Source organism: Hoplias malabaricus, chromosome X2 (genome assembly GCF_029633855.1).
Source record: "Hoplias malabaricus isolate fHopMal1 chromosome X2, fHopMal1.hap1, whole genome shotgun sequence".
Lineage (NCBI taxonomy): Eukaryota > Metazoa > Chordata > Actinopteri > Characiformes > Erythrinidae > Hoplias > Hoplias malabaricus.
The window spans coordinates 29,591,596-29,619,570 of NC_089819.1; the positions used below are offsets into that span (position 1 = coordinate 29,591,596).

The 27,975-nt window shown below is 41.0% G+C and overlaps 1 protein-coding gene across 1 annotated transcript; it reads right to left on the reverse strand.

The window, feature by feature from the left end:
* LOC136677171 (MAP kinase-activated protein kinase 5) lies at window positions 1-27,936 on the reverse strand. Its single transcript, XM_066654610.1, has 14 exons — window positions 26,545-27,936; window positions 22,167-22,240; window positions 15,983-16,058; window positions 15,700-15,797; window positions 15,471-15,579; window positions 11,804-11,893; window positions 11,486-11,581; window positions 11,327-11,407; window positions 10,662-10,849; window positions 9,547-9,667; window positions 8,939-9,075; window positions 7,427-7,542; window positions 7,229-7,333; window positions 1-5,094 (listed from the first exon to the last, which is right to left on the reverse strand). Exons 1-14 carry the CDS (start codon window positions 26,578-26,580, stop codon window positions 5,000-5,002), a joined length of 1,422 nt encoding a protein of 473 aa, XP_066510707.1. The 5' UTR covers window positions 26,581-27,936; the 3' UTR covers window positions 1-4,999.
* Between the last annotated feature and the right edge of the window lie 39 nt (window positions 27,937-27,975).

Genomic DNA, 27,975 nt, shown 5'->3' on the forward strand with positions numbered 1-27,975 from the left:
AACTGTAGCAAGGAATTCCTTTATTACAAATGTATCAGCATGGTCAGGACATTTCAAAGAGAGAGAGAGAGAGAGAGAGAGAGATAAATACTGTCTGAGGTACAGGTCTTCCAACATGAAATGATAATGATAAGTGCTTATGTGCCACATCAGAAAAGGGTATAGAATAATTATAGAAATTTAATTCAATAAATTAAAACAGTAAAAATGACAGAAGTGGAAGCGCTGGTAACCAATGAGTCTCTAAAGTAGCAAGGCAAAGTTGGTCTTGGTAGAGAGCCCACAAGCCCTTCTTTTTTTTTCCTTTTCTTTTCTTCTTTTCTCCGACCAGTTTCACAAAGAGAGAACGAAATATTGCCATGCTAAAGACAACAGCGGCTAGAAAAAAGCGTCTACCTCTGCGGTTTGCTTTGTGACTTGGTTTCAGAAGGGCTGGGCATAAGGCAACCTGACGCTGGCTCGGCGTTTGTGTCCAACATGCAGCAGAACCACTTCAGAAAAGTGTCCTTGGATGCGATGCTACATTGTAAAAATTGATTCAGTAATTCAGGGCGGGCTGAACTTCGTGACTCGGGAGGGTTCGCTCCAGCTCTCGATCCCGTGAGACGATTAAAGTCACGTGTAGACGTATGATGGTTCGTCCAACATCTGATTCTCTGTAGGTCTGTAGCTGGAGGAAGGCATTCACAGTCATGGAACACTGACTCAACACATAGTCCTTGGCTCGAGATACTCGCATTAAAAAAAAAAAGAATTGGTGGTAGATATTTTCCCAAAAAGACAGGGTACAGCTGTATCTTACGATCACTGTTGGATGACTTTCGATCCATTAAGGTGACATCATCTCTATGATAATCAGCACTGAAGTAATAATGCCTCGTGGCCTGATTTCCCACAGCCCATACGCACTTTATCAACCTGAGTACTTCTGAAGCACTGCTGTACAATACTCTCCCTCAGGTCTAAAGCAAGGTAAAGGCTTCTCAGCTAATGCCTGGGTGTGTTGCGTACAATTTTAAACAGTACAATGTACAGTACTGTGCAGTGCAAAGGTTTTCGGCACCTGAGAAAAAGAGATTTAAAATCCTATTTATCTGAGTATTGTTTATTAGGCTTCAAGCACTCAGTGCGCAGAACCCTATTGTTTTTGTTACGGGTTTTCTTATTTTTCTTTTTGTCCTGTAAAAGTCATTGTGTAGAAGAGACCGTAGGTCGTACAGACTCCCCACTTGGAGGGTAGATGTAGTTTGTGTGCATCTCGGAGGACAACAAAAATTACACTGATTGGCCTAATGGTGGCGCTATAGCGAAGTGAAACACATTTAGGTTCATATCTTCTAAACCATGAGGTGTAGAGACAAATATTTTTTCCCCTGATTCCTTGGGTCCTGACAACTCAAAAATGGGTTAGTCAAAATGTAGTTCCGCCCACTTTAATTTTGCGCTAATTTGCAAAACATACTTTTGCGAACTTGTCCGTGGATTTTTGTCTAATTCTCTTGAGCTTGGTGCCAAAATGAGTCTGAAGGTTAAAATTTATCAAAAAAAAAAGTTGAAATTTCGATCCAATATGGCCGCTATATGCAAACTAACCTCTTCGGCTTATCGTATGTTTTACTTAAAAGTTCATAACAATTTCAAACTCAATAGTGTTCAAATTTCAAATTCCATTATCCATTATCTGTAACCGCTTATCCAATTTAGGGTCGCGGGGGGTCCAGAGCCTACCTGGAATCATCGGGCGCAAGGCGGGAATACACCCTGGAGGGGACGCCAGTCCTTCACAGGGCAACACAGACACACACACATTCACACCTACAGAAACTTTTGAGTCGCCAATCCACCTGCAACGTGTGTTTTTTGGACTGTGGGAGGAAACCCACGCGGACACGGGGAGAACACACCAACTCCTCACAGACAGTCACCTGGAGCTGTGTGACTGTGACACTACCTGCTGCGCCACCGTGCCGCCCAATTTCAAATTCCACTTCCAGATATGATTCTGAGCATGTCAAAGGAGGAGCCAATATTCATATAGGGGGCGCTGTAAATGCTACATGTTTATATTTTGAAACCTATTATTAGAATAAAAACTGAAAACATTATTTCAGTGTGTGAGATTGTGTATGTGAGAATGTGTTAACTTTTTCCACATCTCTCCTGGTGACAGTCCAGTGTCATCTGAGGTTAATTTTTGAGGTTAATAAATACTTCATTGTGTTAAATCAAGCGTGATGTAATACACTTTGTTCTTCATTCGCTCACAACACAGCGACTATGTTTTAGAAAATAAACGTGTTTTTGTTTTTATTGTAATGATATATAAAGTTATACCAGCACCACGCTTTACTGAGGTACATTTCTTAAATATGTAAAAAGTCATTGTAGATAACAATAATTATTGAAGGTGCCTAAGACTTTGCACAGTACTGTACTTCACAGAGGTACAACAGTTTAAAGTTTCACTACTATTCACTGTTCACGATTACACTCGGTTTTCAAACAGCCTTCAAGCCACAACTTTCTGCCTTGGCATCGACGGTGTACCTACATTTGGTCATTGGTGCTGCCTCAATAGGTCCGACAGCAAGAACATCAACAACCTCCCTCTCCTTACTGGAGACGTCTTGCATTTCCAGCAGAACATTAAGACCACATACACACAGACACATCGTTTTAGACCTGGCTGTTTCCTGCGACTGATAAGTGGTTGGCAATGCATACCTGGGTACAAGCCACATTTGTAATTTGAGGAGACACTGGCTATATTCACACATTTTATTCCTCTTTAGCTGTTCACACTGTCTTTGTAATGAGACCTTCAGGGGTTGGACAGTGAAAGTGAAACACCTGTCATTGTAGTGTGGGAGGTTTCATGGCTAAATTGGAGCAGCCTGGTGGACAATCTTCATTAACTCCACACTGCACCAGTAAGACCATGTGCATCCAATGGTTCAAACATTGTGTCCTGAAGGCGGTGCCGTGTATCAGGACGACAATGCACCAATACACACAGCAAGACTGGTGAAAGACTGGTTTGATGAACATGAAAGTGAAGTTGAACATCTCCCATGGCCTGCACAGTCACCAGATCTAAATATTATTGAGCCACTTTGGGGTTTTTTGGAGGAGCGAGTCAGGAAACGTTTTCCTCCACCAGCATCACGTAGAGACCTGGCAACTATCCTGCAAGATGAATGGCTTCAAATCCCTCTGATCACTGTGCAGGACTTGTGTATGTCATTCCCAAGACCAACTGACGCTGTATCGGCCGCAAAAGGAGGCCCTACACCACACTAATACATTACTGTGGTCTAAAACCAGGTGTTTCACTTTCATTGTCCAACCCCTGTAGATCTGACTGTAGTTTAAACAGATCTCAGTCCTAAACGGACCCACTGTCCTAGTAGAATGACATGAGGAATTTGACGTAAAACTCAGATTAATTCTGAATTGATCTAATATTCTGTAAATTGGATATGGATCAGATGAAAGTGGCCAAATATGAACAGAAAATGTTAAATGCAGTGGGTTTTCCCTGTTCATACAGCCACAATAACACGGCTGAGTCTCGTAAAGAGGAACATCGTATTTGGGCCGCTTTTCCAACCAGTGTGTCCATTTGACAGATGGGATCTGATTAGATTAGATTGTGCGTGTGGTTATGATGCCTAAAGTGGCTATAGCAGCAGATGTCTGAGCACTGATTCGATTTGGAAACACTTTCTAAAAGTATTTTCGGAGTGAAATCAGACAGAAGTAACAAATCCAAAGTCCTACTGAAGGTCTAGATCTAAGTCTTGGTTCTAATCCTGTTTTAACAGTCCAATTATAATCCTGACACACAACAAGCATGAAACAGCCAGGTGTAAACAGCGTCCAAGCATCAAGACTCTTAAAAACCCATAGAGATTTAGATTTTTTTTTTAAAGCAATGCCCTTTGGGAAACCAGGCCCTGACTGATCACTGCTCGTGCAAACTTGGTAAGGACTACTTTCTTATAAAAAAAAATCACAAGGTGTTTAATCTCACACTCTTACACACACACACACACACACACAAAAGGCTGTCATTTTACTGAGTGAAAATTCATAATCTGTTTTCTCCAATCAGCTGAAACGGTCGATTTTGCGGCTAAAGGGAGAAAGGCTCTTAGATCACATGAAAAGTCAAACGTTGGATAAAGAGAAATTAAAATAATGCCAACATTGCTGCACCTGGTAGAAAAAATTGCACATAAATATATGAGAGCTTTATAATTTAATGCCCTCCCCCTCCCAAAAAAACACATCTGTTCAGCTCAACAGCCAGATAAAAGCAGGGAAGCAAACCAGAAAAGGATGGAAGTCATTCATTTGCAATATATTTCACAGTCCAAGTGCTGATATGAAATGATATGTATTTGATTGCGATGCTGACGACAGCTTCACGATGTTGACTCTAATCATCTACTTGAGCAACATTTAGTTTTCAACCCTGTGTGGATTCATCTTTGTGAATATCAAGCCTTAAAGTTAAAGTTAATCTTCCACCCCATCCTTTTCCTCACAAGCCTCTGCGTGCTTGTTTCTTTTTCGAGAAGTTCTGCTATAAAAACACTCTCTTCATTTCTTTTAATAAATAATGCGCGCAGGCATTGCTGTAAATTAAAAAAGGAAGTAAAACAAAAGATAAAAATACCACCTTCTAAGCAAATCATGGTAAAGGGCTCCCTTCCTTTAGTTGGTGGTGAAACTGAATTCAATTCCATTTTTTTCTTCGTTTTTCTTGCAAAACAATTTTTTTTAACGTGTTTTTCCTTATTGACGTCTGTAGAAAAAAGTAATCGTACCAACAACGTCTTGGTCATATCTGCAGCTGTACAACAGGCTTGTGATTTTCTCCAAGGGAAAAAAAAATAGCATGCGCTTCAATGTACATAAAAATGACTCTTTACAGTTATTTGCTTAAGAACAATTATAATAAACAGTACAAAAGGAAATAGAAACGCAGCACTTGCTATTGGGAGTCTTCTAAGTTTGTTTTTTCTTCAATGGCCTGTTTCACAATTTCTGCCAATTTCAAGCGATCCACTTTATCAGAGAAAGCCCTACCTGAGGGAGGAAGACACAAACAGATGCAAACATCAGCGAATGTAAGCGGGTGTTCGTGCAGGATGTAATCAATGTGCACGCTATGGAAACACACACGGTGCATAAGAGTGAGGGAGTTAAGACGGTTTGGAATCTTTGTGGATCTGTGTTAACTTCATGGGGAGTTATGGGGCAGTGTAGCAGTCAGAGGCTGGGAATCGCACTGATGCAACACGTGGCTCTGTGGAGCTGTGCATGAAGTAACTGCTGATTTTTAAAACTTTATAGAAAATATCTTACACTTTACCCATGTTAACTTACACTATATTTATGCAAACAATACTGCACTGTTAAACTATACAAAATGTGTTTTATAACATGGAAATATACAAATATATACACATTATTTTTGCCCATCTGTAATTGTAAATGTAATGTAAACACCTGCATAATTTCATAGGTATACAATGTCCTGCGAAAGCATTCAGCACCCTTTAACTTTTCAACCTTTTGCCACATTTCATGAATCAAACATAAAGATATAAAATTTTAATTTTTTCTGAATAATCAACAACAAGTGGGACACAATCGTGAAGTGGAATGAAATTTATAAGAAAAATATAAAATTGAAAAAAGTGGGGCGTGCAATATTATTCAGCCCCTTTACTTTCAGTGCAGCAACTCACTCCAGAAGTTCAGTGAGGATCTCTGAATGATCCAATGTTGTCCCAAATGAGTGATGATGATAAACAGAATCCACCTGTGTGTAATCAAGTCTCCGTAAAAATGCACCTGCTCTGTGATAGTCTCAGGGTTCTGTTCAAAGCGCAAAGAGCATCATGAAGACCAAGGAACACACCAGGCAGGTCCCAGATACTGTTGTGGAGAAGTTTAAAGCCGGATTTGGATAGAAAAAGATTTCCCAAGCTTTAAACATCCCAAGGAGCACTGTGCAAGCGTTCATTCATATTGAAATGGAAGGAGTATCAGACCACTGCAAATCTACCAAGACCTGGCCGTCCCTCTAAACTTTCATCTCAAACAAGGAGAAGACTGATCAGAGATGCAGCCAAGAGGCCCATGATCGCTTTGGATGAACTGCAGAGATCCACAGATGAGGTGGGAGAGTCTGTCCATAGGACAACAATCAGTCGTACACTGCACAAATTTGGCCTTTATGGAAGAGTGGCAAGAAGAAAGCCATTTCTCAAAAGATATCCATTAAAAAGTCTCATTTAAAGTTTGCCACAAGCCACTGGGAGACCCACCAAACATGTGGAAAAAGGTGCTCTAGTCAGATGAAACCAAAATCGAACTGTTTGGCATAAAAGCAAAACAGCTCATCACCCTGAACACACCATCCCCACTGTCAAACATGGTGGTGGCAGTATCATGGCTTGGGCCTGCTTTTCATCAGCAGGGACAGGGAAGATGGTCAGAATTCATGAGAAGATGGATGGGGCCATATACAGGACCATTCTGGAAGAAAACCTGTTGGAGTCTGCAAGAGCCCTGAGACTGGGACGGAGATTTATCTTCCAACAAGACAATGATCCAAAACATAAAGCCAAATCTACAATGGAATGGTTCACAAATAAACGTATCCAGGTGTTGGAACGGCCAAGTCAAAGTCCAGACCTGAATCCAATCGAGAATCTGTGGAAAGAGCTGAAGACTGCTGTTCACAAACGCTCTCCATCCAACCTCACTGAGCTCGAGCTGTTTTGCAAGGAAGAATGGGCAAGAATTTCAGTCTCTCGATGTGCAAAACTGATAAGAGACATACCCCAAGCGACTTGCAGCTGTAATTGCTGCACACAGAGAAATTCGTTGTCCACACAAGAATTATTAATGACTTTTAAGTTGTTAACAGTCTAAGTAATAGCCATGTTGTAAATTAAACCATTTATAAACCTAGTCTAGTCTTATTTTAAAGTGGTACAGAAGGAAGATATGGAACTTTAAGGTAGTAGATGACACCACTCAAAGCTGAAGTAAGATCTTTGGTTCACTGTGGAATATTGGGTATAAGTACAGAACAATGCAGCTCTTAATATGATTTACACATTAGAGTATTACTGTTGGCATTTTCAATGTATTTCTAAGCACAACTCGTCTGTCCACAGTAATCAATGACGCAGGTCAAGACACTTACCATCCCAGCTCAGCCCCTGAAGTCCATCACGGAGCAGTTTGCAGTCCCTGTTAAAACGCCACGCTTCGTACATCACTTCATTCAGTTTCTCGTCCTCGTTTTCTCCTGTGCCGGTTAAAATGAGCATGAATACAGGATACGCACGACACAATGCCTGATAACGAAGTCAGTTTGCACTTTATCGTCTCTCCCACTCACCGGCCTGTGGCAGGATGCACTGTGCAATAACATCCCTCAGCTTTTCCAGAGCCACGTTCGAGTCCTCGGCTCCATTTTCAGGATCATTGATGAAGAAGCCATCGTTAGGCTTTGTACTGAAAGACCAACGAAACTAACTCAGTTTAAAGCAGCAGGATTAAAAACATGTGGTGTGTGAGATGATTTGCGTGGGCTACGAATCATATCTCAGCCTCACGTAAACATGTGGAACGGGAAAACAATGTGCAACTGAGGAATCAGTACATGACCCCTTATAGTCGATCACCTGTCCCAAATGTCACCTGTGGAGGATCATGGGTAACATCTGGGATTTATTTCGTGTACAAATAATTTTTAAATCGTTTTAATTTGTGTGTTTGTGTGTAATATAAAATTCAAACCACCTCCTGCTCTTTTGTCATTTTATGGTATAACTGTTGCATAGGAAAAAGCGCTGCAAAAGAAACAATGTGCTTCTATTTGTTCTGTTCTCTGTGATAATACTGTATCCAAATGAAGGTGAGAATTTTGATTTAGATGATTTAAAGATGGTGATTGTGTATATAGAATATTAATACTTCATTTTTAGTTTTTTTTTGTTTGTTTGTAAATAAAATTTGTTACATTTTTTTAATACTACGCAACAGTTGCCATAAAATGACAAAATTGCAGGAGAACATTTTTTGAATTATATTTATACGTAATTTGTACGTATAAATCTAATATATCGGGTAGAGGTGGGCGATACCGGGAGTTTTGGTATTGATCCAATACCAAGTAAATGGTGAAGTTATTTCTTAATACTTCAGATTTTGAAAAGGTCATTCATGCTTTTGTTACATCTAGACTGGATTACTGTAATGCACTGTATTTTGGAATTAGTGAAGCATTTCTTTCACGCTTACAATTAGTTCAAAAGAGTGCAGCCAGATTGTTAACTGGTTCCCTACATTGGCTCCCAGTGCATTATAGAATCCAGTATAAAATGGCGTTGATGGTTTTTAATGCTTTAAATGGACTTGCCCCAGCATATATTGTGGACATGCTTTGTCTGTATGTGCCCTCAAGAGCTTTAAGGTCTTCAGCCCAATCATATCTGACTGTTGCTAGGTCTCGTCTTAAACATAAAGGGGATCGGAGGACTACTGACGTGCAGACAGACCAATTAAATGTTTACAGAGAAGGTTATCGACCAATAACAGTAGCTCTACAGTCAGACCATCCAATTAGAAGATTTTAGGCTACTTCACCACGCCCCCTTCTCACTCAAGCAAACAAATCGGAGTAGGGGAGGGCGGGACTAGTTTGTGAATGAAACTTCTCGAAGTTCTCTGTAAGCGCTAGAAAAACAACATCCCGGACGTTTGTGAAATTCCACCTGGACATTTTTTTAAGTCTAAAAAAGAGGACATGTCCGGATAAAAGAGGACGTCTGGTCACCCTAGAATATATTATACATCATTCATTACAAGTAATTCACGTAGTGGCAAAAAAAAAACCGAAGTGACCAACCCTAGCAACCCCAGTTTCCTCTTCCTCAGAATGGGGTTGTTGACTGAGCTGAGAGGCTTGAGGCTGACATTATGGTCCTGTATCCTCATGTTCGCCAGCTGTTCTGCATGGGCCTGCTGGATCCCAGCTACGACGGCCTGCTCACACACAGAAACGGTGAACATCTCAATCATTCACGGTACCACAGCATGGCAATATATGAAGGATATATATGGGGTGATTAACTCAACCTCAAACGCCACTCCAACTCACCCCAAAGGTATGAGATAGCACTCAATCACTCCACAGTCTAGCGTTGGGAACCTTATACCCCTTTAGCCCATGCACGGCAGTGTGCGTGGTGAACTCAGACTCATACAGTTGCTGAGGTATGGAGTTACATTATGTACAAGCTGTGTGTTAAATGTCAGCAATGGGTGCAGATTAAAGACTCTGACATCACTAATTAGAGGGTGTGACCATAAACAATTGGACATACAGTCCAGTGTCATCGTCTGAGGTGTTTTTAGAGATTGTAGAAGAAAAGTGACATTATTTTTTGTTTATTTGGAGCACACTGACCACATACACCTCCCTGCATTTTCCTACATTGATCAAGCACAGCTCACCTTGTCCATCATCATTTGAGCAGAGGGAAGCACATTGTCCAAGGCCTCAGTGCAGTTAAGCCAGGGGTGGGCCAGGACACCCTCAATGGTCAGCCTTTCTTCAGGCTTCACTTTCAGCAGCCTAAGGCGACAGGGATAACAACTTCAGCAGCTTAAAATCCTCCCTATGCGCCAAAATACACTGTGGAGGATTGATTCGTATTCATGTCCAGATTTTTTTTTGTTGTTGTTTAAAGAGTATCCACACCTCTGGGTTTCGGGTAATTCTACCTCTAGCTGAAGTGTGAAAAATGCTCTGACACAAAAGATGTTGTTAGAAACTCATTTTTTAAAATGATTTCTGTGATTTTACTTCCTTTGATTAAAAAATAATTTCCTGTTACAATTTTTATTGATCAAATCATTGTCATATTGTGTGTGTTTCATTTGTAATTTGACCTTAACTTTCATTTACAAATTAAATAAATTTTATTGGTAATATTACCAGCTAATATATACATTTATAGCAAAAACTGTAGTATTTTTATTTTCAATCATTATTTTCCCACTATTAGATAAATAACTCCTTGAAATAGAGTTTATTTTGGCTTTTTTATGCATAGTTTTATTTGTCAGCACACCATTTTTTTCCCTTTAAAGCACTTTGAGCTGTATTTATTTATAAATGGTGCAATACCAATAAAGTCTAATATTAGGAAGATGATGATGATGATGAAGTGTGCGCTTGTGTCATGATGAGGTGCAATTCAGAGCGCAGGATGAGAAGGAGATTTAGGCTGGAGGAAACTGATCCTAAGGGCTGCTCATTAATCCAAACGCCAAATACCTAGACTCACATCCTCCGACATAAGCAGGGCATGAGACATGTGTCATCAGGGGCAGGGGCGCTGACTGACTTGCTCTGAGCTGAACCCCAGGGGACCCTGCACTTTTGACAGTTTAGAAACGTTTTCCAGTTTTCTGGTATGTCTCATTAGCGCAAAGCAATACACCTCAGCGTTTAATGGAAGCAATGACTTAATATTCGCTGAGCTCAGTCTAGAGCTCCCCACAATTATGAATTAAAAACCTGTACCCAACTTACACTCGTGCCTGAACGGCTTGGTTTTACTCACTTGCGGACAATGTCCTTTGCCATTTCAGAAATCTGGCTCCACTCGTCTTCGGGGAAGTCGAAACTGCCAGTCATGATTTTCTTGCGCATGTCTTTAGGGATAGTCCGGCTGTGGTGCTTGGAGTAAAACGGCGGGTAGCCGCACAGCATCACATAAATGATCACGCCCAACGACCACAAGTCACAGCTCTGCAAAGACACAGACAGGTTTTTAACTAGAGCTCATTTTTAAACCAAAAGGTGACTTGCTTCATTTACTTCCTTGGTATCTTTCGTTTAACATGTCACAGCAATACACCTCAGCACTGAGATGTTGGTTCTTTGCCCTCCTCCAAAAATTACACAGTGCCGTTTCTGCAGTGCTGAGCCCAGAGTAGCAATGACAGAGGCTCTATTCTCCCTATTACAGGTCAGTGAAGTATTGCAATAAATTTGAAGCTGTGATTTTAAAGTGAAAATAATCCACAGCATTCATTGACGATCACCACTGACTGGGGTCTCATTCTAACATTAATAATTACTGACATATATAAACCAGAAAAGGTTATAACTACAGATGGCAAAGACGGGTGCGTGATTATACATGTACATTTACTAAAGGGTCATCCAATCGTTCTTAGTAACAAGTCTTTGATTAATTCTTGGCGCAGGACAAAGACCTCATACCTTGTTGTATGTGTAAGGTGTGGGTGAGGTAGGTATTATCCCAGACTTCTCTTTCTGGTGGCGCCTTTGTGCCTCCAATACCTAAAATACAGCAAATCCATTAAAAAAAACTGAAAGAAAGGGAATGAAGTGGGACACACACAGTGACACAGGTCTTACCTGAGGTGCTACATAGTAGGGTGTGAACTGTGGAGTCATTAGATCTCCCTGGTCGATTTTGGCAAAACCAAAATCACACAATTTTACAGGAGCATCCTAGAAAGAAAGGGGATAGAGAGGGAAAATTTTACAAAAACACACATACAAATTTAATGCTTATAAGCGATGAAGCAGCTGAGCCAAAAAAAACCCTACAAACAACAACAAGAACGTAAGAAAAACTACAAGGAACCGTTTGCTTTCTCTTTGGAAAACTCACATCTAAAAACAGTATAAAACAGTAACCAATATTTCCAGTGGTATTAAAAAAAGAATTACCAGTGAATTGTCCTTGAAAAGCAGGTTCTCTGGCTTCAGGTCTCGATGTGCAATATTCAGTGAGTGACAGTGTTCCAAAGCCTGGGCAATCTGTGGAGATAACAACACAGATACAAAACTGATCCATCCCAAAACACAACAGAACCAATCCTTGCCAAAGCACTACAACGTATAATCAAAAGGGCTTTAATCTGTCGTAACGTAACATGGCAATGTAACTGATGCTGTGATTAGCCTGTGATGTGCTACAGCAGTGGTTCTCAAACGTTTTAGAGCAAGTACCACCTGTTATCAAACCAAAACCTCCAATTACCACCTATGAATAGTATAAATGTCTTTTTGAATATTTGCAATTTGCGTTCATTACAAAAACTATTTTAAAATAATTACTAAAAACAATGAGAATGCAAATCACGAGGCCTAAACCGCAATTATACACTAATGAGATCATATACAAAAAGCATTTTGAGAGAAATAAAAATACGGAGAGTGAAATTAATATAAGCTTTAACAGACTAACGGTGAAAACAGCATGGAGCAGGTCACAGTGGCTCTCAGCGCTTGTATCAGTCAGTGAAGGAGGACTCTAATGATGCAAAGATTGGCCACGATGATGTACTTCAGATAAGTGTTCTATTTTTACACTCTTAAAAATAATGGTGCTACAAAAGGTTCTTTGAGCGATGGCATAGAAGAACCACTTTGGTTCCATAAAGAACCGTTTTGGTGGTAGGTTTAAATGGGTAAAGAACTTTAAAAGACAGAGAGATGGATTTTGAAACCTTTAGGTTTAACTTACATTTCTTAAGCTAAATTGGTTCTTTATTGAACCAAAAGTGGTTCTTCTATGGCATCGATCAAAGAACATTTTGTAGCACCTTTATATTTAAGAGTTTGCCTCTAGATTTTGTCGTTCTGGGCTGAGGAGTACGTCGCTGAGTTGGTCTCGGATTGATTTTGTCGTTTTCACTTTGCCCTTTTTGCAGTAAAGTCCTAATCACTCACGTCTGTCTCTAGCCTTTGCTAGGGTTCAGTAAGAAGCTGAAACTGGGCTTTCTTTAGACGGATTTCACAAACGCTGGGAGATCGCGTTCCCTCCCTGGAAATAAGAAGCGGGGGAACGCTGCAGCAGCCCTTCTCTTACAGACTGAACTACTGTAGCCCGTGTTGTATTTATTTATTTTTAAACACAGTTATTATTAAAGCTTAATTATAAAAACCGTAAAACATTATGTAGTTTACACGCGAACATTTTCAGTTATTAGTGAATTTTTTAATTAAGTAATCATTTTTTCCAAGTCATCTGTCGTACCACCACTCGCTGCTTCACACACCACAGTTTGAGAATCACTGTACTACAGCATCCAGGATTTGAAAGAAGTACTAATGTTAATGTGCATAACCCACTTGACCAAGAGGTTTCTGCATAGATAAAAGTAGTAATGATGTGTCTACACATCAAATTAAATTAAAATGTATTTATATAGCACTATTTACAACCGGGGCGGTACGGTGGCGCAACAGGTTAGTGCCACAGTGACACGGGTGACTGTCTGTGAGGAGTGTGGTGTGTTCTCTCTGTGTCTGCGTGGGTTTCCTCTGGGTGCTCTGGTTTCCTCCCACAGTCCAAAAACGCACGTTGGTAGGTGGATTGGCGACTCAAAAGTGTCCGAAGGTGTGAGTGCGTGTGTGTTGCCCTGTGAAGGACTGGTGCCCCCTCCAGGGTGTATTCCTGCCTTGCGCCCAATGATTCCAGGTAGGCTCTGGATCCACCATGACCATGAATTGGATAAGGGTTACAGATAACGGATGGATGGATGGATGGATATTTACAACCGATGTTGTCACAAACAGTTTTATGGGATTAGTATCAGAGCTAGGGCTGTCGCAGTAGTACTGCAAGCAACCGTCATCATTGCGATGTACACATGATTTCCATTTTTTGCATGGCCTTTCTTGTTTTACACTTTAGTGCCTGTGTAATGGTCGTTAAATAAATTTGTTTAAAAAGAACAAAATAACGAGTATAATTTTTTGGGATCTGATCTCCTGCAGCTGAACGGCTAAGTGTCAGTCTTTTTATAAAATGAACACAACGGCAGCAAACCTAGCCGCAAAACCAAATGCAGCTTCGCCAGTTTGGGAGCATTTCAGCTTTCAACCAAAGGAAAAGGGAGAGCCAGGCGATTTAGACGAGGTAATATGCAAAATCTGTGCCAGAACGGTCGCTGTGAAACAGGGAGATGCGAAGTTGAAATCTCATTGAGCCACCTGTCATCCAGCTATCCAAGTCCAACTGCCTGCAGCCACAAAGAGTCATAGAACAGCTCAGGTCGGTTCCAGGTGTAGCACTAGAATCAGGATCAATTAATATCGCAGTGTTGGGCTCCATTAAAACACAGCACGGGAAATTATTTCACAGCGACAGCCCTAAACAGAACATACTACATTATGAATCAGAGAACGTGAGCAAGCCGAGGGCGAAGACTCCCCTGAGACTGGAGGATGTAACCTTGGGAGGAACCATGACACATCACACCTCATCTCACCATTTCAGAAGCTCTGGAGTAGTTGAACTAAGGAAAACATTCTTTAATATAATGTAAAGAGCTCAGCTGGAAACTCTTCATAATCACTATCCTAATGGTCCTAATGGTTTCCTAATGGTGCTCTGTCAGTTTCTGTTTGTCTTAGGGGACGTATGTCATCAGTCATTGTTACAAATGAAACGCATGCTTTAAGTGCTGGGGAAACATTTTCCCCACTGGGGGCCAAATTAATATTTCCATCACTGACTGTGGGCCACAGACATCAACAAAGTCACATGACTTAATATTCCTTTACAGCCTCAGTGTTTTGCGATCTGTTCACTCGCCACACTCACACTGTCCGGCTCATTTACAGGTCACTGGGAAAAAGCTCTCTGTGCCTGCCAACTTTTTTGAAGCATCTCAATTGTCTTTTCCTCTTATAGATCCTTTGTGGGATAATGTGATATATTTAACATTGCTTTTCTTGAAAATCGTGAGAGCTTCTCTATAAATCAAGCCAATGGCCTTTCCTTTCCCTTCAAAAGGTAAGGAAATCCTTTTCAAGCACAGTTTCAAACACACGGATTCAGACAGCTGGGGTTTCTGATGTCACACACCTAAGAATCCAATCCCAACGATGCGCGGAATGGGGCTTTTGACGTACAAATGTACAGGTGTGCGGGGGATGGTAAAATGAAGAAACAGGAGGGCACTAGGTGCATATTCATAGACCTCTGTGTGTACACACACACACACTTTCTTTGCTCATGGAAATAAATTCCAAATATATACTTTTTTTTTATAAAATGTGAGGTATTTTTAGTGGATCAATGAAGAGAGTATGATTTTAACATCATTTTGAGAGTAACTGAAGCTTTGTCTGTGATTTATAAGCATCATGGCTGACTGCCTCCTTTAGCAACTAATGGCGCAACCCCAAATCTTGTCAAGAAACAACCGATTTATAAATTTTTAAAAAATGAAATAGCTCAGAATAAAAATTCTTAATGTTTTCACTAGTTATTTCCTATCGCCTGCAATTAAAAAAAAAAAAAACACATACATTCTGCTTAACATCATGTAAAATCAGGCATGCTACATTACATCGCTGAGGAGAAAACTGGCCAAGTGTTTACCTGTTTTGTGACCTGGCTGGCCATCTTTTCTGTAAAGTGTCTGTGCTGACTGATTCTGTGGAACAGCTCCCCTCCTTCCATCATCTCCATAACAATTAATAACCTTGCTCTGTAAAGCAAAAAAAAAAAGGTAGAAACAGAAGGAGAGTGAGAGAGTGAAGGACGGGACAAATAAATCCGAGGGGGAACAGATGAGAAGTAAATACAAAGAATAATGTGTTTGTCTTACCTGGGGCTGGATTCATGGGGAAACTGCACACTGTTGGCGTAAACCTCCAAAATCTGGACAATGTTGGGGTGAGAGGCACACATCACGTGAAGCCTCACCTGATAAAAAAAATAAAGAATGGACACCCTCTATTGAAGTTATCTGTCCTTATTTTATTCGTTAGCTACATAAGCATTTGCACCATTATCAGGGGCACGATCATCTGCATTTTGACTGGAAAAAGCAACAGACACAGATTGTAATGTTTTAGTTATTACCAGGTACTAAAAGCATCCTTCAGTACCTCATTGCGTGCTTTAGGTCTATCAATCAGGATCTTCAGGGCCAGCCGTTCTTGTGTTGACTTCTTCACACACACCCTGAAAAATCAAAGGCAACAGTCATGTTTCTTCATTCATTCATGCATTTGCGGGGCAACAATACTATATTAATCACTGTGGCACAACATCAAAACACTATTTACCAACCCCAGCTCATCCCCCGTTTGTGGTGCAGCAAAGTGCAACACTTCTGCCCCTGATCCGATACTTAAATTTTCTTTGATAGTACTGTTTTCTTTGATAACACTGAACACTTCAAGTACATTACAGTTAATAAAATCAGCCCTGTGCATCTGCTCAACACTGAATATCTCACATTAAGAAAGGAATTGCCCTTGGGGTGATTTATATTTGTTTGCTACTCAAAGGTATATGATCTAATATTACTTCCTGACCCTGAAACAGCTTTGAAGAAGAATGCATTCTTCAAATGCTATTATATATATGGTATGATAATTACTAAGAAGATCATTTTAAGACTGTGGAGGCTGTATAGAACACCTAAGTTGAACAACTTCACAGAAGTTGCAAGATATATGCTGTCTGGAATATATTTTTTTAAATATGGGAGCCATTTTTAGAGTATCTAGCCAATGCACAGGACCTTTAGTTATGACACCTGTCAATTTTATTTTTATTGGTTTATTATTTAATGTATTATTTATTTCTCTTGTTTATTTCTCTTTATTTATTTTTTTACATTTACATTTCATAGCATTTGGCAGACGCTCTTATTCAGAGCAAATTACAAGGTTACTGGTATTACAGGAAGGCCAACACAGTGTTGTCTTGTCAAAGGACTCTTATTGGTGTAGAACAGACTGGTTTCCCAGCCCTGGAATTGAACACGGGTCTCTCACATGGGAGCCAATGGTGTTACCACTGTACCACACCAACCACTTTTTTTTTTACCTGAATGGCAGTTAATATTATTAATATTATGGGAAGTTGCAATCTGAAAATTCTATAAATAAACACACAAAAAGAAAGAAAGCCACTGTCCCCATTCAAGCTGCTGCTTAATTTTCTTTTCTTTTTTTGTAACAAAGAAAAGGTGTCTTCTCAAACAGCGCACATAAATTCCACCTAGTGCAGCATTGCAGCAGTAAATATAGAATATTTCAAAACAAGTAATACAATCCCAACACAACTTGGAAGTGCTCAAGTTGCTTAATATTTACAGTCACAAGAAACAAAAACCAGAGCTCAGCTTGGTCCAGCAGAGTTCCTGCTGCCACTTCAAACTTTTATAAAAACTCTGCAGAGGGCTTTTAATTTCAAATGACGGATACTGGAAGTGGAATCGTGATGACGTCTGTCTATGGTGTCCAGCAGTGTCAGATCACAACGTTTACAAAATGGGCTACATTTTAGAAACACCAGTGCTGGAGGGAACATTCAGATTGATCACGTCAGGCTCGAGGAGGAGGAGGGAGTGTGGGCTTGCCGGCGAAAGGAAATGGAGGATTGAGCTCAATAAAGCCGATACAGATCAGGAAAATAATGCTGTGATCAGCTCTGATACAGATCTTTTTTCAGTATCAGAGCATGCATGTGCAGATTCCAGGAGCCTGTATTAGAGCTATGCCTTTCATTGAAACCCGTCTCCTTAGAATTCAATGCCAGCCAAACAGAAAACTTCTTCACATTGCTACAGTTAAGATGCACTGCTAGACTCATGTACACCAGCTCCACAGTGTCCCATTTCATGTCATGCTTTACTATGGAGATTATACAAACGGTGTGCGCACAAGTGGATTTGTGTGTCAACAATGCATGTGCCTCACAATGCATGCCAGTTCACTTATACCTGGCCCTGGGAAAATCAGGCCGTTTTCTCCTCCTGACAACTGTGATTTAAACAATTATCTTCCCAGATTTTCCTGTAGGGTGTGGAGTCCATTATCCAGTCTTTATTCCTCTGATCTTCTCCCAGAGCAGACTGTGAATGGTGAATATGAATATGACTCTGAATCCTGTGGTGTGGGGAGGATGTGACTCAGACCTGAAAGACCGTAAACCAACGAGTGGAGCTGAGTAATGCTTTCACTGGTAATAGGCTGGTTGTTTATATCTAGTTTAATTCGTTAAATTCCAGCAAGGTTCTTCAGGACCGGCACTGTCTGTCAGGGGTGAGTGATCTGAAAGTGTGTAGTGTTTCATTCAGAGAGGACTGTGTAGTGTGGAATGCTAACAATTATCAAGTTCAGACAAATCTGTGAACAATGTCACTGTGTGTGGGGTTTCTTACATTTTCAACATCGTTGGGGATCTTTAAAACCCTGTAGCGTGGGCCGGGCTGGTGAGCAGTGTCACTGATATCATACTTCACTTGCAGTTTTACTGTCTTGTTTCTCCATCTATTAATAAAGTTTTATGGGATCAAAGGCGTCACAAGGTTTTTCCTCAAGTTCCAGTGCTGACCTCAGTTAGAGGTACAACTACAAACAGTTCCAAATTGGCACAGCTTCCATTATAAGGCAAGTCAAGGTAAGCAAGGTTTATCATCATTGCTCTGATTGCAACATAGTTGAGCTCTGTTTTCGTGTAAAAGTTGAGGGATGTTTTGCTCAAATGGTGACAAACAAAGTTAATAACTGGTTTATAGTTCTGCGGATATCCAAGTAAATGTCTCTTCATCTCACACAAACGTCCACACACAGGCAGCAGCAAACATTTTAACCCCTGCTTCAGCGGAGAGGAGCAAGGAGCGGAGGTGCTCTGGTTTGTAACATTTTCGCTTGGTCCTCTTTCGTCTTCATTCTCATTTTTTCACCATAATTAAACAGTACTTTTATTCCTCTGAACACGACCACAAAAATTGTGATTTATTTCAGTTTGTGGATTGTTAGGCTTGTAGTGGAGTATGGGCCAAATATGAATACCGAAGATAGATTTGGACAGATCGAAATGAAGAAATGAGTTTTGAATTAAAATTTTTCCATTCTGAAGAAGACTTTTCGTCTGCAACATAGCAGCCCCACACACACACACACACCCAATCTAAAACATCAAAGGACTTGAGAAGGACACTTTAAAGTAACACATGGCCCCAACAACCCCCTTCTCTCTTTTCACTAACAGGAACTGTCGAGATAACCAAATTTTATAATGCTTTTAAGAGACAGGGACCTCAAACACAAGGAAGGGTTATAATCCCGCTTGGGACAAAGTGGCACCTCAATGTCTCAATCCTTATCTCGAACCACTAAACAGACAGCCCAGATGGTCAAACTGATTGAACTCGGGTTGACCTCTCGTTAACCAACGCATGGACCAACAGCGACACCAAATGGACACTGGCGAAACTACGCCTCGCTCGGAGTCGCCAGAAACCATGACGGAAAATAGTCGAACTCTGAATTATTTGTGTATTAAACAAATGTATTGATGTCACTTTCTGTACCCTCAGATAAATGCCTACCTCCTAATGAAATGTGTATATTGTGGACTGTTTCTATCATGAAGAGAAATCCTACCTCTGAATAGGATTAAACGAACTAATATACTTTTCCAGCGTATCGTCATGAATGGGACATAAAGATGAAACCTTATGTAACTGTTTGATATTAATAACCCAGTATACTCATTATTGTATGTTACTAATACGAATAGGAAATTTCGATACGGGAAATGTCTATCTTATTACTTATTGTTTAAAAGATCTTTGATCCAGCCTTCCCACTTTTCTGTCTCATGGAGTCAGTCACGTGAGCCTGAACTCGCGTCCAATCAAAAAGAGGACGCCTTCCATTAGGGCGTGACCGCGCTGACTTTGAAAAACAGCAGCTCGACTGCTCACATTCAGTTCGAAGTTCTGAAGAGTTGCGAGGACTCTACAGAAGTAACGGACCACGAAAGAAAGCTGGAAAGAGAGGACGCCGACGAGAAACTTTGAACAACAAACACTCTCTTCTCCACGACGACGACGAAACAAAGGAAAAACTCAGAGACTTCATTTAAAGCTTACGAGAGACGTCTCGAAATTAGCTAAGAGTATGAAGTTTTACTAATACGTCAAGTAATTTGAATATCTTTCTTTTCTCTTAGATTGGGTTATAAGACATAAACACGATTAAGTTTAATCTCACGACTGATCGAAGCAGGTGAACTTATTCGTGGCCAGAGTAAGGAAACACTGCCGAGACACCATAAAGTCTTAGAATAAGTGAGTTTATTGAAGCGGTTTCAGTTCTGGAACTGCAGCAACCAGCGGAACTTTCGTCCAAACGTCCATATAGTTGGACGCTCCCACTCACGACACTGAGCCAGAGGATTCTGCCGCCGGCGTCATCACGCTCCGAGTACGCCAAGGCGACTCAACCGACGAAGAAAAGCCTCCATGCGGACTCAGCCTGGAAACTTCGGAGACCGCGAAATCAAGCAAGACGCCATAACTCCCAGGACCTCAGAGAGCCTTTGTACGCAACGAGTGGTGAGAATCGACGAAAAGTAAGCTAAACTTATGCATTTCCAGAGCTGAGAACCGAATTAAGTCTCTTGATAAACTTTGTATTAATTAAACCTTAGTTAGCAACTTTAGTCACAAGCCAGAAGCGCCTAGCTCACCTTTAAGCTCGAATCAGTTCCCCTTACCGGACACCGTGAGATTACAGGGTTGTGCTATGTTAATTAAATATCTTTCTCTTTGTTAATAAAACTCTCATTATTTGAAATCACAGTGTTTGCAGTTTGTTCGTTATTCTCCTGAAAATCCTGACGGACTCATTTTAGCATGATTATTATTCATTCTCAAACTAATTATTAATGTTTTAATTGCTTAAGCCAATTATAAAGCTTAATTAATTTCACTCAGTCAAATATCAGAGGTTGGAGGAGTTTGAATAAGGTCAAGGCTATAAAACAATTATAAAAATTATATGTATATGTATTTGTGGTGTACCTTACTACACTACAGGCTCCAGATCCTTAAGTAAACCTTTGACCAAAAACCATAAACCCAGTTACGAAATGAAGTACATTTTATGCGTTGTAGTTTGCAAACAGCAAACTACAGAAAAGCAAGAAGAAAAACATATGACAAAAGAACAAATAAAAGTGTCACAGAACCCAAATCTCTTGTGCAGACTTTGGCAAAGGATGTAGGTGTAAAACATCTTGTCAAACTAAGGACAAAGTCTGAGAGGTCTGCCACAAAAATAGCTGACATCAAAACATCAAAAGCAACCATAATAAAACCAGTCTGTTACATTTTTTTGTATATATATATTTTTTGTATTTTTGTATTTTATGTCAAAGTGTTAATTTTTTTCAGACAAGCAAACGTTTTCTTCTCTAACACTGTCATCAGAAACAGAACCATAGGACAGATCCCAAGTTCAGAACCTATAAGTGCCACTTCCTTTCAAAGGACAGAGAGGTACGTAAGGACGACAAGAGGGAGACTCCGTCACACACAAAGTGTCTTCCTGTGTGCAAAAAGACAGCTGGGATCTAGGCCAATCCATGTCCAATCACAGACTGTCTTCTTTTTTCCGATTTTCTGAAGTTTGGCCAGGCATTTCAGTTCAGTACGAGCAGAACTGCAGTCTGTGTTTAATTAAATATGATAACCTTTTGTTCATTTAGGGAGTCTTTACTATGAGGTCTGGGGTTTGTTTTGGATTTTACAACCTTTCAGAGAGACTCAAGCCAAGACAGAATTGATTCTAAGCTCCAGTTGGAACCTGATTAAGGCCCTGATCCATAACCTAAGACAGAGGAGAAATATACCCTGCAAAAGGTCAGTGAATTAGTGTGAACCTAACCTCTCCTGGCCTCTTTCCCTTGGCTTCAAACAGCATAGCGTACCAAGTACATGCCTCCAAGGGCCCTGGAGAGTGGCAAGAAGGTTTAAGTAACCAAAGAGTTCGGCCATCCAATAAGTCATAAAACACAGCAGATGTAGGAATGAAGCAAAGGAAGCGAGTCTGCACTAAAGTGGTTGATTACACTTCTAAATACCTATAAATACATTGGGAATGCAATGTTCCACTGGGATTTCCAACGAGCTGCTGGTCAGGGGGGTGCTGGTGGATGTTAGGAGCACAGGAGACATGTCAGACACTTGATCTTAGGGCAGGGAGAGTCACTGATCTTGCCCAAGCTTGTGGTAAAGTGGGACTAAAGTAATTGTTATAAACTTACCGTACAGGTCCACTGATTCCAGCACCTAGCTTCTGCGTCCAATTGATATTGTACTCTTCCAAGATGGAACTTTCCTGTGGGACAAAATACTGATATGAACATGTCTCGAAAGGTTTCACAATGGTAAGTGTTAAACAAAGACAAATAAATAAAAAAACACTCTCAAGCTCTTTCCTCTCTAGGCTTCTTATTGATTTATTACAGTAAAGTCAAGCTGAAAGAGAAGTGGAGCTTATTTATCATATCATTTAGTGTCCTAGTTCATATTAATACAATTCTGTGTGTCACATCATTTAAAATAAATGGTATGCGAGTGAATGAGTGTCTGTATGTGTGTGTGTGTGAGTGAATTTGTGAAACCCTAGTGCCCGGTGAAGTCCTCCAGGACAGTTGTTCCTTGTTGAGAGCACGATGTGCGCGTTTGGCTGCTGCTTCTTGGCAGTGTGTGTGTGTGGATTGAATGTTGTGTTGTTTGTAAAGCGTCCTTGGGTTTCTAGAAAGGTGCTATACACGTGTAACGTTAAATTAATAACAAATAAATAAAAACGGCCTCTTTACCATCTGTACTCAGACCGGAGTGAGTTTCACTTACTGTGAAATGCCCTCTAACACAATGATGTACAAGAACATTGGTAGGATTAAAGCAACACTACACACTTAAAAATGATGGTTTTATAAGGTTTCTTTGGTGAAGAAACTGGTTCTAGAACATTTTGCATGATTAAAGTGTTCTTTGCACCATGAAGGGGTTCTTCAAATTGATGTAGAATGTGCTATAGATGGTTCTTTAGAAAAGGCTTTATTTAGAAAAGGGTTCCTATTTTTTACGATGTCAGGTTTGTTACAATAAAGGAACTGAAATAAAGGTGTTATAAAGAACCGTTTTAGCACATTTTCCATAAATCTGAAGAAACCCTTCATGATGCATAGAACCCTTTAATCATGCGAAATGTTCTTGAAGTATTCAGAGTTCTAGGTAGGTAAGACTTGGCGTTTCCCTAAAGTTACACAGTGTAATTCACTTTCATTGCACTGTGCTCAAATCAAAGGAGGGGACTGGTAGGGGAAAGAGAGTGGGATGGATTCCTACCTACCTCCAAATGATACATAGTGCAGTTTCTGCAGTGCTGAACCTGAAGTGACAACGACAGAGACTCTATTTTCCCTATTGCAGCTCAGTGGAGCATCACAATGATTTTGAAGCTCTAATTTTAAGGTAAAAAAAAAATAACACCACCACCACCACCACCCAGGGTTGCTTTAAACTGTAATGTCACACTATATGGTCCCACCCCAAGCTCCACACCAACCAATAAGTGAAAACAGTGAACCAGCACAAGATCAGCACAGTGAATGATCTGACTCCTCGCCACAAGGCCACAAATATAAGCAGGAAATTTGTCTTCAGTCATTTACTAGCAGTAACCACAGCTATGAGCCTGGAGGATCATTTCATACACTCTGAAGAGGGTGGGATACCGCACAACAGACGTTTATGTGTGAAACATTAAAAGCTGGACTGATTCAAGAAGCTCATTGAGCACAAAACGGGTTTCGCTCTGTTACTGGCAGATACGGCACTCCACAGCTAAGGCCTCATCTGGACTGCAGACAAGTAGCAAAACATAGGCCTAAACTACCCTCTTATAAGCAGAAAGCTATAAATGTTAATGTCCTATCCTCCTTTTTGTTGTGTAGTGCAGTATCTGCAGTGCAGAGCCCAGAGTAGCAATGACAAAGGCATTATTATCCCTATTACAGCTCAGTGGAGCATCACAATGGTTTTAAAGCTGTAATTTTAAGATAAGAATTTTATGTAGTGTTCCTTTAAAAAGATATTTATACACACCTTTATCCATTTTATGTTGTCTTTAAAACTTCTGATCTAGCTACTAATATAAAATCAGGGACGTGAGTTGGAGGAGCTTTGAGAGCCACATAGCTGTTATATTTTGGCCTCACTATGACTCGTGATCAAATGCAATCAAAATCTTGACGCAATGTTCCAACATTTAGTGTAAAAGCCTTCCCAAAAGAGCAGAAGCTCTTACAGCAGCAAACGGGGGATAGACTCCTGATTAGTTCCATTGATTTCAGAAGAACTGCTGGATGAGCAGCTGACCACAAGCTTTTGGTCAGAGAGTGTTTGCAGGAAAGTCCCTACTGGTCTGTGTTAATGTGAACTATGTCCACACCTCTGTGAAATTAGATCATTACTGCTACTACACGCTGGGGCTGTCACATGCAAAGGCATGCTATTGTGCTGCTGAAATCACTCGTTCACATTTAATCCCAAGGCCACTTTACAGAAGCCTGGGTTTGGGGTGTAAACGTCACACTGTGAACGCTGTAACACCGAGTACATCATACAGTTCACTCACAAGGTGCCACACAGAGGTCAGTCCACGCGAGTAATCTGCTTTAACTTGTGGTGTAAACTTGCTCTTAACTCCTACAGCTCTGAGACTGAGCTGTTGTGGTATGCACAGGTTATCTGATTGATATCTAACTGCTGCTTAATAAACACCAGCTTATCCGGGACTTTCTGACCCCACACTGATCCTTGCCAGTGACTAGGGATATAGTAACATTAATATATTTTTCTCAGAAATAAACTCGTGGACTCTTGAGCCACCGAAATAGTTCTGACCCACCCAGGCATGGGCTCCAGATGATCTCCAAAAGTGTCCTGTGGTCCCTGGCACTAAGATGTTAGCTACAGACCCTTGAAAGTTGAGAGGTGAAGCCTCTATACATTCAGGGCTGGGCCATTAATCGAAAATGAACTAAAAAAATCAACATGCAGAACGTCAATGTAACATTGCCTGTATCAATTAAATCAATAAAATCAATTAAATAAATTTTCTGTTCTTCTGAATGTGTGGGTTTCCTCCGGGTGACTGTCTGTGAGGAGTGTGGTGTGTTCTCTCTGTGTCTGTGTGGGTTTCCTCCGGGTGACTGTCTGTGAGGAGTGTGGTGTGTTCTCTCTGTGTCTGTGTGGGTTTCCTCCGGGTGCTCCGGTTTCCTCCCACACTCCAAAAACACACGTTGGTAGGTGGATTGGAGACTCAAAAGTGTCCATAGGTGTGAATGTGTGAGTGAATGTGTGAGTTTGTGTCGCCCTGTGAAGGACTGGTGCCTCCTCCAGGGTGTGTTCCCGCCTTGCGCCCAATGATTCCGGGTAGGCTCTGGACCCACCGTGACTTGGATAAGCGCTTACAGACAATGAATGAATTTAATGAAAAATTACAATTATCCACCTTCACCTCCTGGAGAAGAAATTTTAATGTACCTTTAAGGAACACAACTGGACTTTAACACCACTGTTGTACCTTTAGTGACAAGAATGTAACTTAACCTTACATATTTTCTGAAAATGTAAGTGCCCAAGAACTTTTTTTCTTTTTCCAGAACTGTACTAAAGTTGGCCAACAATGCTGACTGATGTGAGGCCCAGTCAGAGCCAGCCCATCCCACACATTATCTACAGTGTCCTAGTTTCAAATGAGTCACACTTGAGATAAACTTAACCACATCACAGAGTTCAATATGACGCCTGGCTTGTGATTTTATGATATTTTGGGCACTAAGATTTGTGTAGAACCTATTATAGCACTATGTTACCATGTCATTTTGCTGAGAAGCTGTTAATGGAGTCCCAATGCATTATTAAATAATTTTCACACCTTAATTCCCTTATGAAGGAATGTCACTAACAGGGCTCTGTATTATCACAAAATAATGAGGGGGATGAATTCACAGAATAATGTTAATTAAGGGAAATAAATATGGAGTGGATGTTTTTGTACATGAGTTTCTTAAAAATATCTAACTAAAAATTGGAATTCCCTCCTATTCACCACTCCTTCCAAAGCCACTCCCCCAAAACTCATGACTGTGCAGTGCTGGACTACAACTGGAGGAGTCCCAGAGGGGGGCAGTGTGTGTAGAGTTGTATAAAGAGCTCCGCACTTACACAAATCAGTACTCATCCAGTCTGCAGAATGCACCGAATAAACTGTCCTGTGATAGGGAGAACAGATACTCTCTTGTTGCTACACTGGACTCAGCACAGCAGAAACAGCACTATGTAAGTTTTGAGGCACGATAGGAAACCACCAGGTCCCTCCCCCTCCCCACTGATTTCAGAACAGTGTTGTATAAATTTATTCAACTTGGGGGAGCCCAAAAATAAAACAAACAAATTACATAGGGTTTTTTTTTTAAGATAAACAGGGGGCAGTGTTTATTAAATTGGGTTTTGTTAATCCTCTACATCAGTAGGATGTAACACAGAGTAGTGATAGCACTCTTGAATCTCTAGCAGGTGCCAAGACGGTGTGAAGTGCAGAGACAGATGTTTGTGTCAAGTCCTTACCTTGATGAACTTGTCCGCATTGTTGTCCTCAGACATTATGGCCGAGCTCTGGGGCAGACTCTAACTTTGGGTTCTGTCTGTTTCCGAGCCCGGAAAACTGGGTTTGAGCCTTGAATCCGAACAGAGCCGCTGACTGTCCATTAATATAAGGACAGGGCAGTTAGCATCTGGAGAGAGATCTCTTCACCAACCGAGTCTGCTCTCTACAGAGCAGTTCTGTAGTTTACAGACCAGGTCTTCAGTTCACAGATCTATACTGCTGTTTACACTCCAGGTCTTCACTTTACAGACAGCTTCTGTATTCCCCAGACTGGTTCTGGCCTTATTTCAGTGAAAGAACCAGAGGTTTGTCTCAAAGCTGAACGTGTCCCGGCTTTAGCCTTGAGGCTAGATGCCAGGAGCCGGACGAAGGCAGGACAGAGTCTCTCTCCCTTTTTGGAGGAGGAGGAGGAGGAGTGGGGGGCAAAGCTGTGTATTTATAGCTTACACTAGGCACTGGCTTGACCAAGCTGGGTAGAAATAAAGGCTGTGTTCCTGTCCAAACCAGTGACAATAACAGTCTTGAGCTAGTAATTATAACTAGCTTCCCACATTCTTCAGGGTCACAGTAAGCACTGTGAAGTTATAGAAGATCTAGCAGGTCAACAGCTGGATTGTGTGGCTGATATAAAACCACACAAAGCGCTGTCCTACGATATATCCAGTCAAGGGTCAAGGGGGCTTGTGTGTCTTTATATTAGGAAGGTAACTTTTCCATAACACTAACACTACCTGTTATAATCCCAATCAAAACCACACGGATCAGCCTATGGCCCCTACAGTACTACAGCAGTGCTGGGAGACTCTCTCAGCCCCAGCCAGTCATTCACGGATTACAGCGCCAAAAACACACTTTACCAAAAGGTTTATAAACCAGAGACCAGTCGTGAACTCTGAGCTTAATGCTAACGCTATCAGACCCCATAAATACAACCACCAGCCCCAGATTTCAGGCAGCGTCAGCTAACGTTACACGTTCCAGTGGAAACCGATCCAAAGCAGAACATTTAAACGAGCTCAACGAAAACCGGCAACAAACCCGCAAAAACAAAACGAAACAGGGCTTAAAAGCAACGGGTTTGTTTTTAAGGGGTCCTTCACAAGCCGAAAAAGACAGGGTTATAATGTTTATAAAGAGATACCCGGCGTTTGAGCAGCAGGTTACGGCGAGCCGGGTGAACAGCGCCGTCTTGGCTAACGCTAAAGACGGCAGAAAGAATAAACAAAAAAACACGGATGTCGAAACATACTCCAACTCCTCCTCAGTCCTTCATAAACACACGGGCACATCAACCTCTGTTTAATTCTCAGCTCCGACGCTACGCCGTTGTGTTCTTTCTCCGCCGTGAGTGAAGTCCATCTCAGAGAAGGGCGCAAGTCCACAAGACGAGG

Excerpts from the sequence above, each read along its gene's own strand:
- LOC136677171 (XM_066654610.1), bottom strand. The coding sequence starts at position 26,580 with ATGTCTGAGGACAACAATGCGGACAAGTTCATCAAG. Across the intron at positions 9,668-10,661 it reads GCAAAGGACATTGTCCGCAA|GCTGCTGAAAGTGAAGCCTG; the intron begins GTGAGTAAAACC and ends CTGTCGCCTTAG. Across the intron at positions 5,095-7,228 it reads TCAGGGGCTGAGCTGGGATG|GTAGGGCTTTCTCTGATAAA; the intron begins GTAAGTGTCTTG and ends TTCCTCCCTCAG.